Source organism: Haemorhous mexicanus, chromosome 3, assembly GCF_027477595.1.
Source record: "Haemorhous mexicanus isolate bHaeMex1 chromosome 3, bHaeMex1.pri, whole genome shotgun sequence".
Classification (NCBI taxonomy): domain Eukaryota; kingdom Metazoa; phylum Chordata; class Aves; order Passeriformes; family Fringillidae; genus Haemorhous; species Haemorhous mexicanus.
The window spans coordinates 34,828,065-34,843,312 of NC_082343.1; the positions used below are offsets into that span (position 1 = coordinate 34,828,065).

Sequence of the window (15,248 nt, forward strand, 5' to 3'; positions counted from 1 at the left end):
TAAAGCAATATTTCCATTAATAAAAGGTGTGTTTCTTTGGAAAGTTTTTCAAAAATAGTTACTTCAAATCTTTCTCCATTACATCTCCTTCTAAAAGCCCATTGGTTTATAGACTTAGAACTTGAATAAACACTTTTTTTTCCTCAAAAATATTGAACTGTCAATAAATGTAAAAAAGAAAATACCAATTAGAAATCCTTCCCAGTAGCTTGGCTACCTAAAACTTCAACACGAAAAAAGACCTAAGGAAAAAAAGAATTAAGGAAAGGAAGAATCATTAGAGCCATTTCAGTTTTTCATCCCCAATTTTGGGGCAATGGGAAAAGAAAGCCATGCAGAAATGGGGTAAGGTAGTTTTATTACTTATCAAGTTCATATTATATTTTTCCCAAAGTAGCTAGAATAGAATAGCTGTAACTGACTGCATCCAAAAGAACCAAGAAAACAAGACAGTGACATTTTACTGATGACAAATGAATCAATGAGTATCAGACTTGCACATTTCAGACACCTTGGAAGGGATTGCAATATTTCATGACTGCAATCAAAGACTTTGACACTGCAATCAAACCTATCTCAAAATGTATTAAGTCACAAAAATATGTTATTTGTTCTATATTTATTCTTTAACATAGACTATAAAGACTGTTTGGTGAACTGATATGAAAAATGTTCTACTTCCAGTTGAAACATAGACACGATACAATCAGAGAAAATTAAACTCAAGTTGTTTATACACTAGCAAACAAGAATTCAACCACCTTTATTTTTTCAGATCCTATGAAACAAGCAAGATTAGAGTAATATTTGAAGTATTGGGTTAGGAAGAAAAAAAAATGAAGGGATGATATTTAGGTAGGTAGAGAAGAGGAGGGCAAGACATTATAATAGCTATATAAATTTTTAAGAATAATTCTTCCTCATACAGTAATAAAACAATAAAAAATTTACTTTGAAAAAAGGGAGGATTGGATTTATGCCTTGTTTAGTTCATCTGCGCCCTCTATAGCAAAACAGTCACTAAATCAAATGAATTATACAGAGAATATAAGTCACTAAAGAAAGTGACTGCTAGTACTGATGAGATGTGAACTGATCATCATAACATCACCAAAAAGGGGTTACTAAGCATCAGACAGAACAGTGAGAATGTCTTATTTCCTTCAGATGATACCTCAGACAGCATTCTGTTGAATAGGGGGTTTAATTTCACCTTATTGTTGCAATGAAAATTTTCTTGCTGAGGTATAACTGGTGAAGGACATGAGAGGGGGAAGGGAAGCCTGGGACATGTCAACTGGCTGTCAGAGAGGCTGCTAGAAAAAATAAGTGAGCTGCTGGATAGATAAAGGAGGAGGGGAAGAAGAAAGGGCTGCTGTGGGAAAAAATGTTATTAATTGTCATCAAATTTGTCTGCTTAACTTCTCAAACCCTTAGACAAGCAAAAAAAAAAAAATCAATATTTAAACATGATTTTCATGTTCTTTTACCAGTGCAGTTACAGTGAGTCCACTAAAATCTATTGCTTGAGTAATTCTGTACTGATTATACAAAAGAGCACACCATGCTAGAAAGGAAAGGCTATCCCAAATTTCTTGCTCAGAAAGGCACACAATAAATCAGGAATCATCTCTTGCAAGATATAATTCAAGCAGAGCTGTGGATCCCATGGACTGATGGAAGAATGCAGACCACAGAGGAGAACAAAGTTGAAAGGGATAAAAGTGTCAATTATGCTGAAATCTGATACTTTGTAAAATAAACCAACTTCAGACAGACTGTTACTTAATCCCAGTTTTGGAATGGAATGCAAGCTTCACCCCCGCCCTGCAACACATGCACTACAGAACCCAGTTACTTTACCCTGAAACATCTAAATGCAGCAAACATAACTGACAACAGCAGGCCAGTCTCCTACCCACAAAACACTGCACACCCAAGTACGAGATACTTTGTGAACAAGCTTCCAAGAGATCCAGTGGAGTCTTTGCACATGCAGCAGAAAGAGGCAGCTTCTCTTTTGCTACACTCAATCTGATTTCCCAGTACTGTGTGATGGGCCAGAAGGCATACATGCACTAAATTAGCAAGTGTTTAGATGTTTAGATCCTGACATTCCTCTAAAATGATTCAGACTTTCGTATAAAGTCTTTAAAAAAAAAAAAAAAAAGAAAAAAAAAAAAAAGAAAAAAGAATAGACTAGCTTTGAATTCATTTAGTTAAAAAAGTCTCACCAGTAACTAGCAGGGCTTTGCTGAGAGAAAGCCTTTGCAGTGCTATAATCTTGTAACCAACAGAGGCTATTCAAAATGGGCAACACAGCTTAGAAAATAAGTGAAAGAAACTTTTTATAAAGCCACAAAAGTTACAGCAGTAGAGACACATGGCACTCTTAATGAGCTTTTCAATACTCTTGCCGCATATAAAACATAAAAAAGCTGCAGCCATTTTCTCAGCAGAGAAAAATGCACTGCTTTTATTTAAGCTATATAAACAACTTCTCTTTAGAAACCAAATTGGCATGATAGTTTTATAGAGTTTTGATAGGAAGGCTTAGCATTAAAAATATCGTATGCTGTGATCTGATTGCTCCCTAGTTCCACATTAATACCGCAAATGCCATAGAAAAGATGAGAAAAACAAAGCATTTCCATTTCCACCTTCCACTCCCTCCTCCCAAAGTGCCCTTCTACAGTGAAAAGCAGAAAAAGTTTTCATATATGCATATTCATACACACACACTCAATAAAATGTGCACTGTAATCCCTCACTGTGATTTTCAAAGGTACCATACAACATCAGCTTCTATTACACTCAATAAATGCCCACCTCTCGAAAAAAAAATATCCAACCATTCTAAAATTCCTTAGTTAAAACAGTCTCTTATGGAATCAGTAGCTCAACATTGAGGAAAAGCATTCCCATCTGGTCCATCATTGGAATACTTAGTATTCCTTGGATTTTGCAGGCTCCTTCCACATTCTCCAAGTCCTCCATCAGACCTCAGTATCCCTCTCAGTATCAGAGGAACAATTTCAGCATGACACATTGTTTTTGTTAGAAGGTGGTAAATAACTTCAGTTCTGTAGTCCAAGCAAGATACAAGTTATTACCCTGGGTTTTTTCCCTCTTTAAAAAGTTACCCTCACCTGCTCAAAATATCCACAGAGAGAAGAATTGCCAGAGCTTCCTTTTCCCTCTTTCACCACTTGATTAAAAAAAAACAAAACAAAAAAAACCACTGTTCAGCTCTCCATAAATCCTGAGAAGCCTCAGAATTTTAAGAAACCAAAGCAACTAAATTTTCATGGTTCCGTTTCTCTTCCTTCTCATCTTTCACGGGTTCCAAAGGATACAAATACAGGTCTAAGACTTGGGATGCACAAAGCAAGACTTCTCCTTCACAGTTGCTGGTTACTTTCTCTTCTCAGTCCCCTACAGGTTAATACTGTTGTTGCTGCCACTCAATGTCCCTTGATCATAATACACTAATAAGGGAAAAAAGTAATATTCTCCCACATTGGGCTAAGTGCTCATCACATTTACCACAAAAACCATTTCTCCTGGACTGTTCAAGGGCTTCGACAGATGGAATGGGTAATTTTAAGGACCAGATGGAGCTCCTTAATCTTGGATATTTGTTGGACTGTCATATTAGACTATGAAACATTGTTTTCCCAGTGTGTAAACTATATGCTATAGTATAAGCTTTCTATGAAGCTCCAAGAACTTGTAATGCAGAGTCTAATCGTATTAGCTTGTTTTTTAAAAGAAAACATTTTTCTCTTTTGCAAGAGAAAAATGCAACACCATCCACTATTTAATATTTTCTCTATTTCTCTGCAAGAACTGCATAATATTAAAATTATAACAAAGGAATATTTATTGGTTCTTAAATAGATGTTTCATGAATTCCTGGAACTTTTTTACATATCAGAAATAGTTTGCAGTCCCCGGCTGTAAAACTTATGTTCACATCAAAAACATCTTTATAAAGCCTTAAATATAATTTTGATTTTTTTTTTTTAATATCATGCACGCTTACATAGCACTGTTGTTCATTTCATGTCCTCTTTGGTATACTGTCTGACTTGCATTACCTATTTGAAATAATGCAAACAACCAATATTTTACTGAAATTATTTTAAGGCTTAATTTTGCTCATTTCCTAAAAGGATTTTTTTTCTAAAAAAAGTATTTTGGCCACTGATTTACAGCTCAGTGATGTACCTGTGTAATTCTAGGGAAAAACTGCTGACCAACAGAAAATGCAGCAGAACATCACTATTGTATTTTCACATTAAAAATAATCCACTTAAAGAACGTAATGAAGCACATTTAAGCATTGGAAAACTAATTTGGGGACCTGGGAGTAAGCTAAGCTACAAAATCTCAATGTAAAAGCAGCACTGATTTGGTTCTTTGGTTTCTTGCATTGTCTATTTCCTACATTCTACACAGAAAGCCCCAGCGAAAAATTTTATAAAAAGGAAGAAGTCAGTAATTCTACTAGAGAAGCACTGAGTCTCACTACTGCTTTACTGTCCCACCATCCCTCTCTTAAAATGGCTTTTGAATGCAATATTCAGTTAGGTAATCAGAAAGTTCACCAGCAACATAACTGTGTCTCTGAAGTGGTTTGTGTGATATTTGATTGCTAAAATATATCTTAGCTTTCTTAGAAGACCAAGTGCTTACCATAAGAGAATTAATTTTAAAAATGTATAGCTGTTACCCTAAACTATTAAGTGTGAAAAAAATAATATTTATTCCCCCTCAGAAATAAATGTTTTATTTTGTGTTTAGTCTTACGCTAAAATGTAGAATGCAAGCTGCATTACTTCTCATGTAAAGATACTGTATCAACACCTGAACTATAAGGAGAAAAAAAAATCTAGTGCATCTAATTTCACTTCTGGATTAACATTTTGAAAGTTGAAGTATTATACTGATGGGTTTAGATTTGCCTAGAACATGCCAAAATTTAAGTCCAAATTCTTGTTACAAGAGCTGCTATCCCAAGCAATGAGACTACATACACCCTCACAAGTTGCTTCAAAATGAGCAACCCTGAAAGCAATTCTTTTTTACAGAAGACAGTGCTTTTAGGACAAAAACAACTATTTCCAAGTGACTCCAGTAAATGAAAAGCAGCAATCCTTTGTAGTTGACTGCAGTTACCAAGCAGTGAATTGATAGCATTATTTTTAGCATTACAAGTCATGTTGTTTAATAGATATATATACAGATACAGATATTGATATATAGATATCTCTTCCAGATCCAGTAATTTTCAACTTGTACACATATAAAAGGGAGTCTAGAATGTCAGGTTTCCGAACTGCAACTAGTACAAGGCAGGATAACATCATCTACTTGACACATCCTTTCCCTCTCGTACTACATAGATCTTAATTCTGTCTGCTTGAGAGAAATTTCATGTCATATGCACTTATTTAGCAGTGCCCAGAGCAAGAGGATCTCTTGATGATACAGTGATCAATTAAAATGCCTTGTAATTTTTCAAGTTTCCTAAGATAACTTCAAATGCCTTGCTTTTCTGAGGAAACATGAGTTTCAGTAGATATCAGATGAATGCATGACAACCATCTAACCAGCCTGCAGATTTAGGAATCCACATGTAGGCTGAGAAGATGCCTGCTCACACACACACACAGAGCAGTTTGATGCTAAAGAAATTAGTAGAGCAGCATTGATACAGCGCTCATTTGCCTGTTTTGGCAGTGCCAAAGCTTGGTAAATACCTTAAATACAAGTGAAAACAGCTATGGTGCCATTTAATTTCCTCAGCTAGCAGACACCGTAGGAACCAAGGCTTGAGTTAACACATCAAGGCTGTGTTAACATGGACACAGAATATCCCTACTGCCAGGGAACAAAGGGATGGATTTGCCTCAATGACTCAGATCTGAGACACAGAAAAGCTCAGAGATTTCATCATGAAATTCTGCAGTGACTATTCACAATTTTGGGCTCAGATGCAAGAGCCACAAAAGGTACATTTACTGAAAAGAACTCATATAAGCTAATACCTGATTCCTGCTTTTGGCTCCCAGGAAAGATCTGGGATGGTGTTATTACAATTCATACTTGTTCTTTTTGTGTCTTGGGAACATAGGTCAAGATTAAAAGAGAAAATAATTCTAAGATTCAATTGTCCCTACATCCAATTAATGGAAACATTAGGTAAAAATTGAAAAGAAACATTAGGTAAAAGTTTAAAAGAACATTATTCTGATACCGAGAATTGTTACTCTCCGGTAAATTACTATTTACTCTAATATTTAGACTACCAGCAACTTCTGTATGTCACTGCTGTTGACTGAATTTTGCATTACTGGTAAAATGAACATTCCTATTCATCTACTGCCATAGATCCTTCTTTTTTGCTACTCTGAGCACAAAGTGATAGGGAAGCCTACACAGACCTCTCTGCTGTTTCTCTGGAGATCTAACCTGACTGCCGACCTTACAAGTGTGAAGCAAGCCATAGCTGACTTAGCAGCTCTACAAAAATATAAGTAAGTAAATAAATGAAAAAATAAGCTCCCCGAAATCATTGCAATAAAATAATTAAAAAGTTAATCAGCTGTCCTGTGATTTTTGAGGGATCAGCCACTAGATGGCAGAAAAATGCAGTCTGATTTTCCCGTCATGATGAAGAATTCACCCAACATATCTCTTACACCTGCTCTAACAGGTTATCTGTCAAGCAATGTCAGATAAAGGATGACAGGAACGCTGATTATCTCTTCCCTAGTGCACAACCTACCTTGACTTTTTCTACTCTGCTGTAAAACTTTAAAAATATTTGAAGTATAGACTTGCTTTATTCTGGAAGTAGACCACTACAGGAGTAGGGTCAATTTTGTTAAAGATCACTCCATTTAATATAAAAATGATAGAATATGGAGAAGCTATCTCAAGATTCAGGTATATAATGGCTGGTTTTCCACCCAATAATGATGTGAACAATAATGGTAGTGAGGAGACTGAAGCAAGGTGTATGTTCATAGAGTTTGGAAATAAAATATGAGAAGCAAAACCAAGTTTTCACAGAAAAGCCTACTTCTATAGTTTTAAATGCTGTTTTAACATTTTCTTAACAACAAAAATAGCAAGGTTTGTCTTAATGAAATTACATCATGTCTTAAAACTTCATACATTTGTAGCAACATTACTTCTGGGGGGAAAACTGTATTGTAGTAGTTTCACCATTCTTGAAAAAAGCTTACAGTACTCAGTCCACCAGTTTGGTGTCTCTCCTCCAGGCTTTTTTTTTGTGTACATTTCCTTACTTTATATGTGTTTATTATTTCTGTAATCTTTTGTTCACCTTCAATGGTCGTCATTCTTTAATATTCTTATATTTAATACACTTCAATTACTATAACAGGAGAGCAGACAGTCTCATTTTTTCTACAGTTCAACTTTTTCATGCTCTCTGTTCCTATTTTTGGGAAGAAACAAAAACAAAACAAAGCATACCAAACCCAGAAGAAATTTGTAGTTCAAAACAAAATACTTCAAAATTATATAATGAGGAATTATAGCACTACAATCACTGTACCAACAAAGAGAAAACCTACAAAACCCAAACTGTTTTACAGCAATTCACTGAATTCCTTCATGCATCCCCTCTTACACATACTGCTAGCAGAGGGACCTAAACAAACAGTACTTCTAAACCAACCTATTTTACATTTATCCAGTAAGATTAGGATTATCTTTTTTCACAGATAGAACCTCCTTTTACAAAAAACCCTCAGCCAAACATTACCATAGTTAACCTTAGATTACTGTCCTTGATCTTTTCACATAACTGCAACAGTTAGTGGTAAGATTCTAGCTCAAGTGAAATCCAAGGGGTTTTTGCTGAGATCCCATAATTTACTTTTTCAGAAGACACTACTACAGCAATACAGTCTCTTAATACAAGGCTTAGGTAGGAGAGCAAGTCCCCTTTCCTGCACCCAAACTTAAGTCTACAATTGTGGAAAGTAAGCAAAAAGACAACACAATGACAAGCCTTTCCTCCTACATTCTCCCATCTAAACTGATGTTGAAAACCCCACTAAAGCAGAAAAGATCAGGGCAGAAGCAAATTGTGTTGTAAGTAAAAAAATAATAAAAAATAATTACATTAAAAATACTGAGAATTTTCAAAGCTTCACTGGAAGTTACAGATTTGTTCTGCAGCAAATCAGCCACTGAATTGGGAAGAAACACGTCCAAGCAGAACATCTGATACAGACTGAATAAACCTGACAGAATAAAGCCAAAACTGCTTTAGAACTCTTCTTGAACGCTGTTTAAAGAAAAGCACCTTCAACACTAATGTCACAAGAAGAGTTTGCTGTACAATTATTTAGTCACATATGCTATAATTCATTTGGGAATAAAACTTAAAACACATGGAAATGTTTTGTATGTGCTTTGAGGTGAAATTAAATTTTTAGATGTCAAGTTTTTCCTGCATGATGATGGCTGAGAATAATGTTAAAATTCAGCACAGTTTATTTTCTTGAAATAAGAAAAAATGAATGAAACATCTGACTGCTAACACAAATTTGGTTTACAAACAGTTTCCTGATTAGGGTGATTGACAGATTATTGCTTGGTACTTAAATATTAAGTGAAAAAATCTTAATATTAAGTGCCAGGTAAGTTACTTACTGAAGTAAAAGCCAAAAGTTCCTCTTCAGTTAACTTGTGTATTGGATTATTCTTTTGGAAGTCTATACTGTAAAGAGAAAAGAAAAATAAAACAATGCTGATTTCATCTTTAGAATAACATTATTCAGAACACATTTTTCAAACTTGCAGAAATCTGAAGGACACTCTGGAAATGACAAATGGGAGTAGGCTTTGTGCAGAAAATGACCTAGAACACACAGAAATAAAGAACCGTTTAGAGGACTAAGATATTTTATAAGTACCTTCCCAACACCACTGTCAAGTGAAATGTCTTACTTGGTTTAAGCTTATGGGAATAACAATTTCACTTATCCTAAAAACGTTTAAAATCTGTTTGCTTTCACAGAGATCTGCTTTAAGTTAAAATTCTATAATTAACTGAGTGCAGATTGTACAAATAAAAAAAGTACTAATGCTAAAGTAGTGCTGAAGGGTAATCTCAGACAAACACCCTCCTAGTCACTCAAAATACATGGCCACAGGAGTCCATCTCTCACTAACCAGCATTACCTTTACCTTGAACTATTCACAGGGGGAAAATCAGAAGAAAACACAGAGGTGAGAATTAAAATTGTTTTATTCAGAGTTGGATACGCTTACAGAGATGATAAAAAAATCTGGCTTACAACTCTGTGTGAGTGAACGTTTTCCTTATACAACAGCTCCCCAACATTTACAAACATATTACAAGAGATATCACCAAATTGCACAAAACCCCACAAAAGCTTTAATTCGAGCTCCCTGCTAAAACCGAAGATACCAAGTGAAAATATTTCCGAAATTGCACCACGGATGATGGATTGTGACCAAAGCCATATAACGGCTATAAACATAAGCCCAAACTTATCACACTAAATTCTGCAGCAGGCTTCACATTCTAGGCTAAAATTGCAAAGGTACTTATTGTGATAATAGCTTATAGACTGAGATTACTCCCCTCTACATAACTTGGGAGATTATTGATTGCACTGTGCTAGAGATGACTGCTGGGGATACTTCTCCTCAGAGACACCTTTAGCTCGCAGGCAGTTGCAGGCAGGCACTCGGAATAGACCCATACGAAGTAGGAACACAGTTTACCTCTAGTGAAAAAAGTTCAGGCGATGGTGAAGAGAAAGAGAGCGGGTTCTGCCAGAGAGTTAAATCCAGAGTTTATTCCAAGGTGACACAGATCCGAATCTCAGTACAGTTCCGACAGACCCGGACCACATGGCCTCAACACCTTTTAAGCTCACCGGGAGGTGGGAGGGAGAGGACAGGTAAGCCACCAACCAGGTGAAAGGGGGAGGGTCTCAGGGGACAATGACACCTGGACAGGCCAATGACTCCAGGTCTGAAAAGCATCTTTTGAACTTCTGCCAATCACACGATGCCCTAGCTGGAATGTGGAACTGGACAGACAGCCATTAGGAAGAGGGCAGGGGGGAAACAAGGAGAAAGCAGAGCTTCACACCACAACAGGAGATTACTTTGCCTGGTTTTTCAGGCATGATTTCTTCTACTTAAATACACACAGACTACTCACAACAATTTCTAGAATGTAGCTTGAGAGCTCTTCCAATTCTTCTTCCTGCAACCTCTCCAGACAGATTGTTACCTACTCTGTTCCCCTGACTTCCCATGATGGAGGTTCCACACACACTTCATACCATTTATGCTGATGTTTCACAATACCATCAGCTTCAGCAAGCTATTTGACTGTGGCCACAAGGACATAAAGGAAAGTTTATGAACTACTACTTTAATAAATTTTCCCTCATCTCCCTGCATGAAAAAAAAAGAACCCTAAACTGTTGGTGCACTCTTTTGAAAGTTTTAGATAACATTGCTAGGAAAATAATTCTGATAAATATCTATATATAGATATCTATCTCAATGGTTTTTCCCTGCCTTGTGAAAATCTTCATGCAAACAGGAAAGTCATAAAGAATTTCACTGCTTCAGTTAAACATTTTTTCCATATCTAATGCCAGCTGGTAGCAGACAGACTTCCAGTCAACTGGATGTAGTCAACTCCAGTCAACTGACTTCAGGTAAACAACAGCAAGTTTCTCTGTGCATGGGGAGAGGGAGACAACCAAAGAAAAAGAGGAAAAAAAGGCAGCAAGAAAAGTTCAAGGATTATACCAATTCAACAGCAGTTAGGCAACTAGAATGTTAAATGACATGACCATAGTCCTTGAAAAGCACAGGTAAACCAAGGGACAGTTAAATTGTGACAAAAGTAGAACTTATTTTTCATCATCCTAAAAACAAATTGGTTCAAGCAGGAAGGATTATTCCTCTTCTTATTCTAGATCAATTTTTGTCACAGCTTTTTGAAGCTCATAGATGCAGCTCTTCCAGATAAAAACAGTGCTAAAATAGATCTCTGATTTCCATTTCTGCCACATTAATTTACAAAGCCCGAAGACAAGTAAGTGCAGAACTGTAAACCTTGAAAGACAGGAGAACAACTAAATTGTTTTAATTATTTTTCCGTACTGAATCAAATCAAATTTAAAGCTATAATTTGAATCTGAATCTAGAGTAGAACTGTACCTTAGTTTTAAGCATTTCTAATGACTGTGTTAGTTCTTGTCAGACTACTTTGTGAAAATTTAATTTCTATGACCTGTATTTGCTCTAGTTTCAAGGACCGATAAACCAGTTCATTCCAAAGAATTTCAGGAGTTGAAATCTGAGTGGAATTTAGGATCTACTGTGAAAGATGTATGATGAGGGATCTTTTCATAACAATATGAAGAGAAGTCACTAATCATCACATCATTCAGTTTTGTAGGCTGTTTTCTCGCCACTCTTGAATCTTAAGGAGTTTATTGAAATAAAAGAGGGAAAGAAAACAATGAGAAACAGACATTCTTTAGAGAGATTAAACAGAACCTTGGAGTAAGATGCACTGTGCAGCGGAAAAAGGTACTTTCTGTAAAACAGCAAAAGCTAATTGTCAGTAGCTTACGACCAATTCTTAAATCTGATTAATCAGGTCTACCTTGACAGCCTAATGGATAACGTATCCAGCTTAACTAATAAATTCCAAATTTTGGGATTTAATGACCCATATTTGAAACAGTGGAATTAAGAGCAATCAAAACACCACTTTCTGGATTGTGACTACATACTTGTTTCAAAAACTGATTTTGAAAGATGAAGAATGTTAAAGAACATTGCTAAAGCTATTAAAAATTAAACAGTTTACAGGAATTCTAAAGCTAACTAATTAATTATTAAATGAAGCATTTACCCTCCAGAACTGCATGCCTCATGCATTAAAGCACAGAACCTGCTATACAAGAAGGCTTGAGAAGAATGTTTTGCTTAAAAGCCAATGCTAAATGCTTTAACATGTCTATGCTTCCTCACTGACATACCAGTAGCTAGTATGGACACCAAGGGTACAGCCAGCAATCCAAACCTAAACTCTGCTCTGTTACAAGAAGACTTCACAAAGCTGGCATCCTATTACAACACCCTTTCTGCAACATGGCTGGATCCCAAATCTTGTCTCCATCTCTGACTGAGACAGCTTCAGTCGCTTAATGTTACCCCACCCACTAAATGGCTTTTATCATTCCTATAGGAAAGCAATACTGAATTTGGTTTGGTTGGTTCTCTTTAGCTTTGCCCTGCCAATCACACCTGGCAGTCAATATGGTTCCTAGCCACTGCTCAGAACATGACAATGACGGTTTCAAACGCAAACACTGTGATCGAGAAACCTACTGTGTAGCCAGCCGATGTAAAACTCACATTGTGCCCTCAAAAAAAAAAAAAAAAAAAGAAAAAAAAAGAAAAAGAGCAGTAGGTAAATTAAAACTTTCTTCAGAAGGGAGGGAACAGGAAGGATTATGTAATCTGAACATAAAACAATACTGCATTAAAAAATGAAGTCCTCGTGAAAATGGTCCTCAGGAAGGGACAGGCTTCGCCTTGACTTGAGTCAGAGTGTTGAAGACTATAAGTGAGTGGGCTAAGAATTTATGTCAATCCACTCTTCCCTACATGGTCCTCAAACTGGATCTAACAGATTCCATCATTTTCCAGCTCATAGATGGGAAAAGCACTTTGACAGTCTGTGATGGTAAACATTGCACCAAAGTCACTGACTGAATATATTATACTTCTACATGCCATAACTTCTGATCCTCAGACCTCAAGCCTGCTTTTTGTTCTCCTATGCTATTTACAAAACCCATGAAGCATATAACTTCTAAAAGGGGAAGAAAAACCCCCAAGGTTCAGAATCACAAGGACTTTATACTATAGCTTTTAACTAGCAAAAGACACTGAATACATACAAGTATTCCCATTTCACTGAATAGTAGGGCATTTGCTTGATGGTTGATCCTCACAGAAAATGCCCACTGCAGAACCTGAAATATGTTTTCAAAATCTACCAAAGTGCTATCACTGTATGGTAGCTAATGCTAGCTGATATTTGAAATGTAATTAACCTGAAGCAAAAAGAATATGAAGCTTTTTAAAGATAAAACAACAATATAGCTATTAATGAAATATTGCTGAAATTCTGAACTGGACACTAAAGCTCACTGTGAGAGAACTGAAAATGTTATCCATCTATAATGCAAATCTTTTAGCCTTTTAGCCAGACTATATGACAGGGAAAAAAGTCCCATCAACTCACCATTTCATTATTTCATTGTAACAATGATTCATGCAGTTGTTTCTTTGGGTTTTTTTTTTAAGTAACCATAAACCAACTTACCATATTCCAAGGATTACAGCAAGCTCTTCTGCACACAAATCAGGTACCTGGTACTGATCAGCATCTGCTAATTTTATCTCATTAAGCACCGTGTCATCATTTAAATCATAATTCTGTTGGAAGAAAAAAAGAATATTTTAAAATAGACAAAATTATGCCTTCAAAATATGAAAAAATATAGACTTGTTTGAAAAAGGATAATACTACCATTAAAGAATGACACAATGGAAAGTAATTTACCATTATGATAGAATAACTAAGTAATGAAACCAGTACAAGGAATTATCACCCAAAACATTTCTCCTACAAATATACTGTTTCTTATGGATGAGGAACAGCATTCAGAGCAACTCTAAGGTTAGCTAATATCAATTTTCTATTTAAATAAGCCTGAAGGCAGCTTCCCTTTTCAAACTGTTGCTCACAGAATTATCAACAAGTTCATCCTCTATTATATACGCACAGACAACTGCAACAGATTGATGTTATGGCCATTAATGTGGATTTTCAGGCTAGCCACCTTGGACATGTGGGAATTTAGGGATATCTCTTTTAAGTATCAGTAAAACCCAACTACAGGAGCCATGACTTCTGGCAGTAAAGGTAAATTAAAAAAACCCTAGAGATTGGAAAGACCTCACTGAGCCAGCACATTCTGAAAACCTTTGCTCCTGGACAACTACTGGTAATTTTCCAAAAAAATTTCCTCCAGAACACTTTCTATTTAAAGACTCTTTAGTTTTACAAAAAAACATGCCACCTGTAGTTCACTGTCTATCATTTATTTAACTTGAAGAAGAAAATAATGTAATCTATGTCTGAAAAGTGCAAATTAACATGTTCATAGAATGTGTTTGTTTGAAAACAATGAAAGATTTCCTCGGCTGCAAGCAAAGAGGAAGTAGCTGTAATACTACTTCTTCCTTCTTCCCTTGAAAAACAAACCCAAACCAAAACAACTGGTCCTGAAACCAATTATCATACTTCTGGTTTTTAGTTACCAGTAGTAGTTTTTACAAACTATTAAAAACAGATAATGGATTTATATTAACAGTTTTTCAAATTTCCTATTAATTTCCCTTCAGTGTCCCAGTAGTAGCTGTTTCTCATTCATATCTTCCGTTGGTGAGATCAAAATGAAGGTCCACAGAAGAACAAAGGGCAAACAGGAATGCTTTGAAGTGAGTTATATGCATTCATCAACAGTATTTTATCACTACATAAATGAAAGGAAATTGTGATTTGACAGAGAATGTGAAGAAAATAAGTTTTTATTTTCTTCACATTATTTTAAGAGGATAAGGAAGATAGTCACAGTTTTAAAGTCAAATTTATTACCATCATTTTCTTCTCTTACTGTATTAGACTATTTAAAGATTATCTACCACTTCCAGTGGAAAATTATTTTAGAACTAGTATAATAATACTTCATCAGGTGTAACATAAATTACAATTTCCTCCTTCAGGCCTAAATAATTTTAAAAATCTAAGTTGTATAAACGGTACTAATTACTTTAGCTTCACTACGAATATTGATCAACTGAACTCAACTGCAACTGTATGCCAAAGCTTTAAAGTGTGACTTCCATTCCTAGATATAAAAAGACCTTCCTCAAAACATAAAAACAGCTCTGAATTGTTTAAAACTGATCAAACTATTTTAACATACCCCTTCATATCAATAGTCCTTATGCATCACCTAAAGCCTGAGGCTTTCAGCAAATACTTCAGAAATTTGTGAGTAACTGGGAAAAAACACTCAAACAATAACCCAGTTAGGAACTCTGAGAACAATGCATCCTAT

At 35.6% G+C, this 15,248-nt stretch overlaps 1 protein-coding gene across 3 annotated transcripts in view; it reads right to left on the minus strand.

Annotated features, from left to right (window-relative positions):
- TTC27 (tetratricopeptide repeat domain 27) overlaps positions 1-15,248 on the minus strand; it is a 112,820-nt gene that overhangs the window by 70,717 nt on the left and 26,855 nt on the right. For all 3 annotated transcript variants that reach the window (XM_059841331.1, XM_059841330.1, XM_059841329.1), the window contains exons 8-9: positions 13,445-13,557; positions 8,698-8,764 (exon numbers count right to left, since the gene is read on the minus strand). In XM_059841331.1, coding sequence (XP_059697314.1) covers positions 8,698-8,764; positions 13,445-13,557 — 180 coding nt within the window. The remainder of the gene's footprint in view (positions 1-8,697; positions 8,765-13,444; positions 13,558-15,248) is intronic.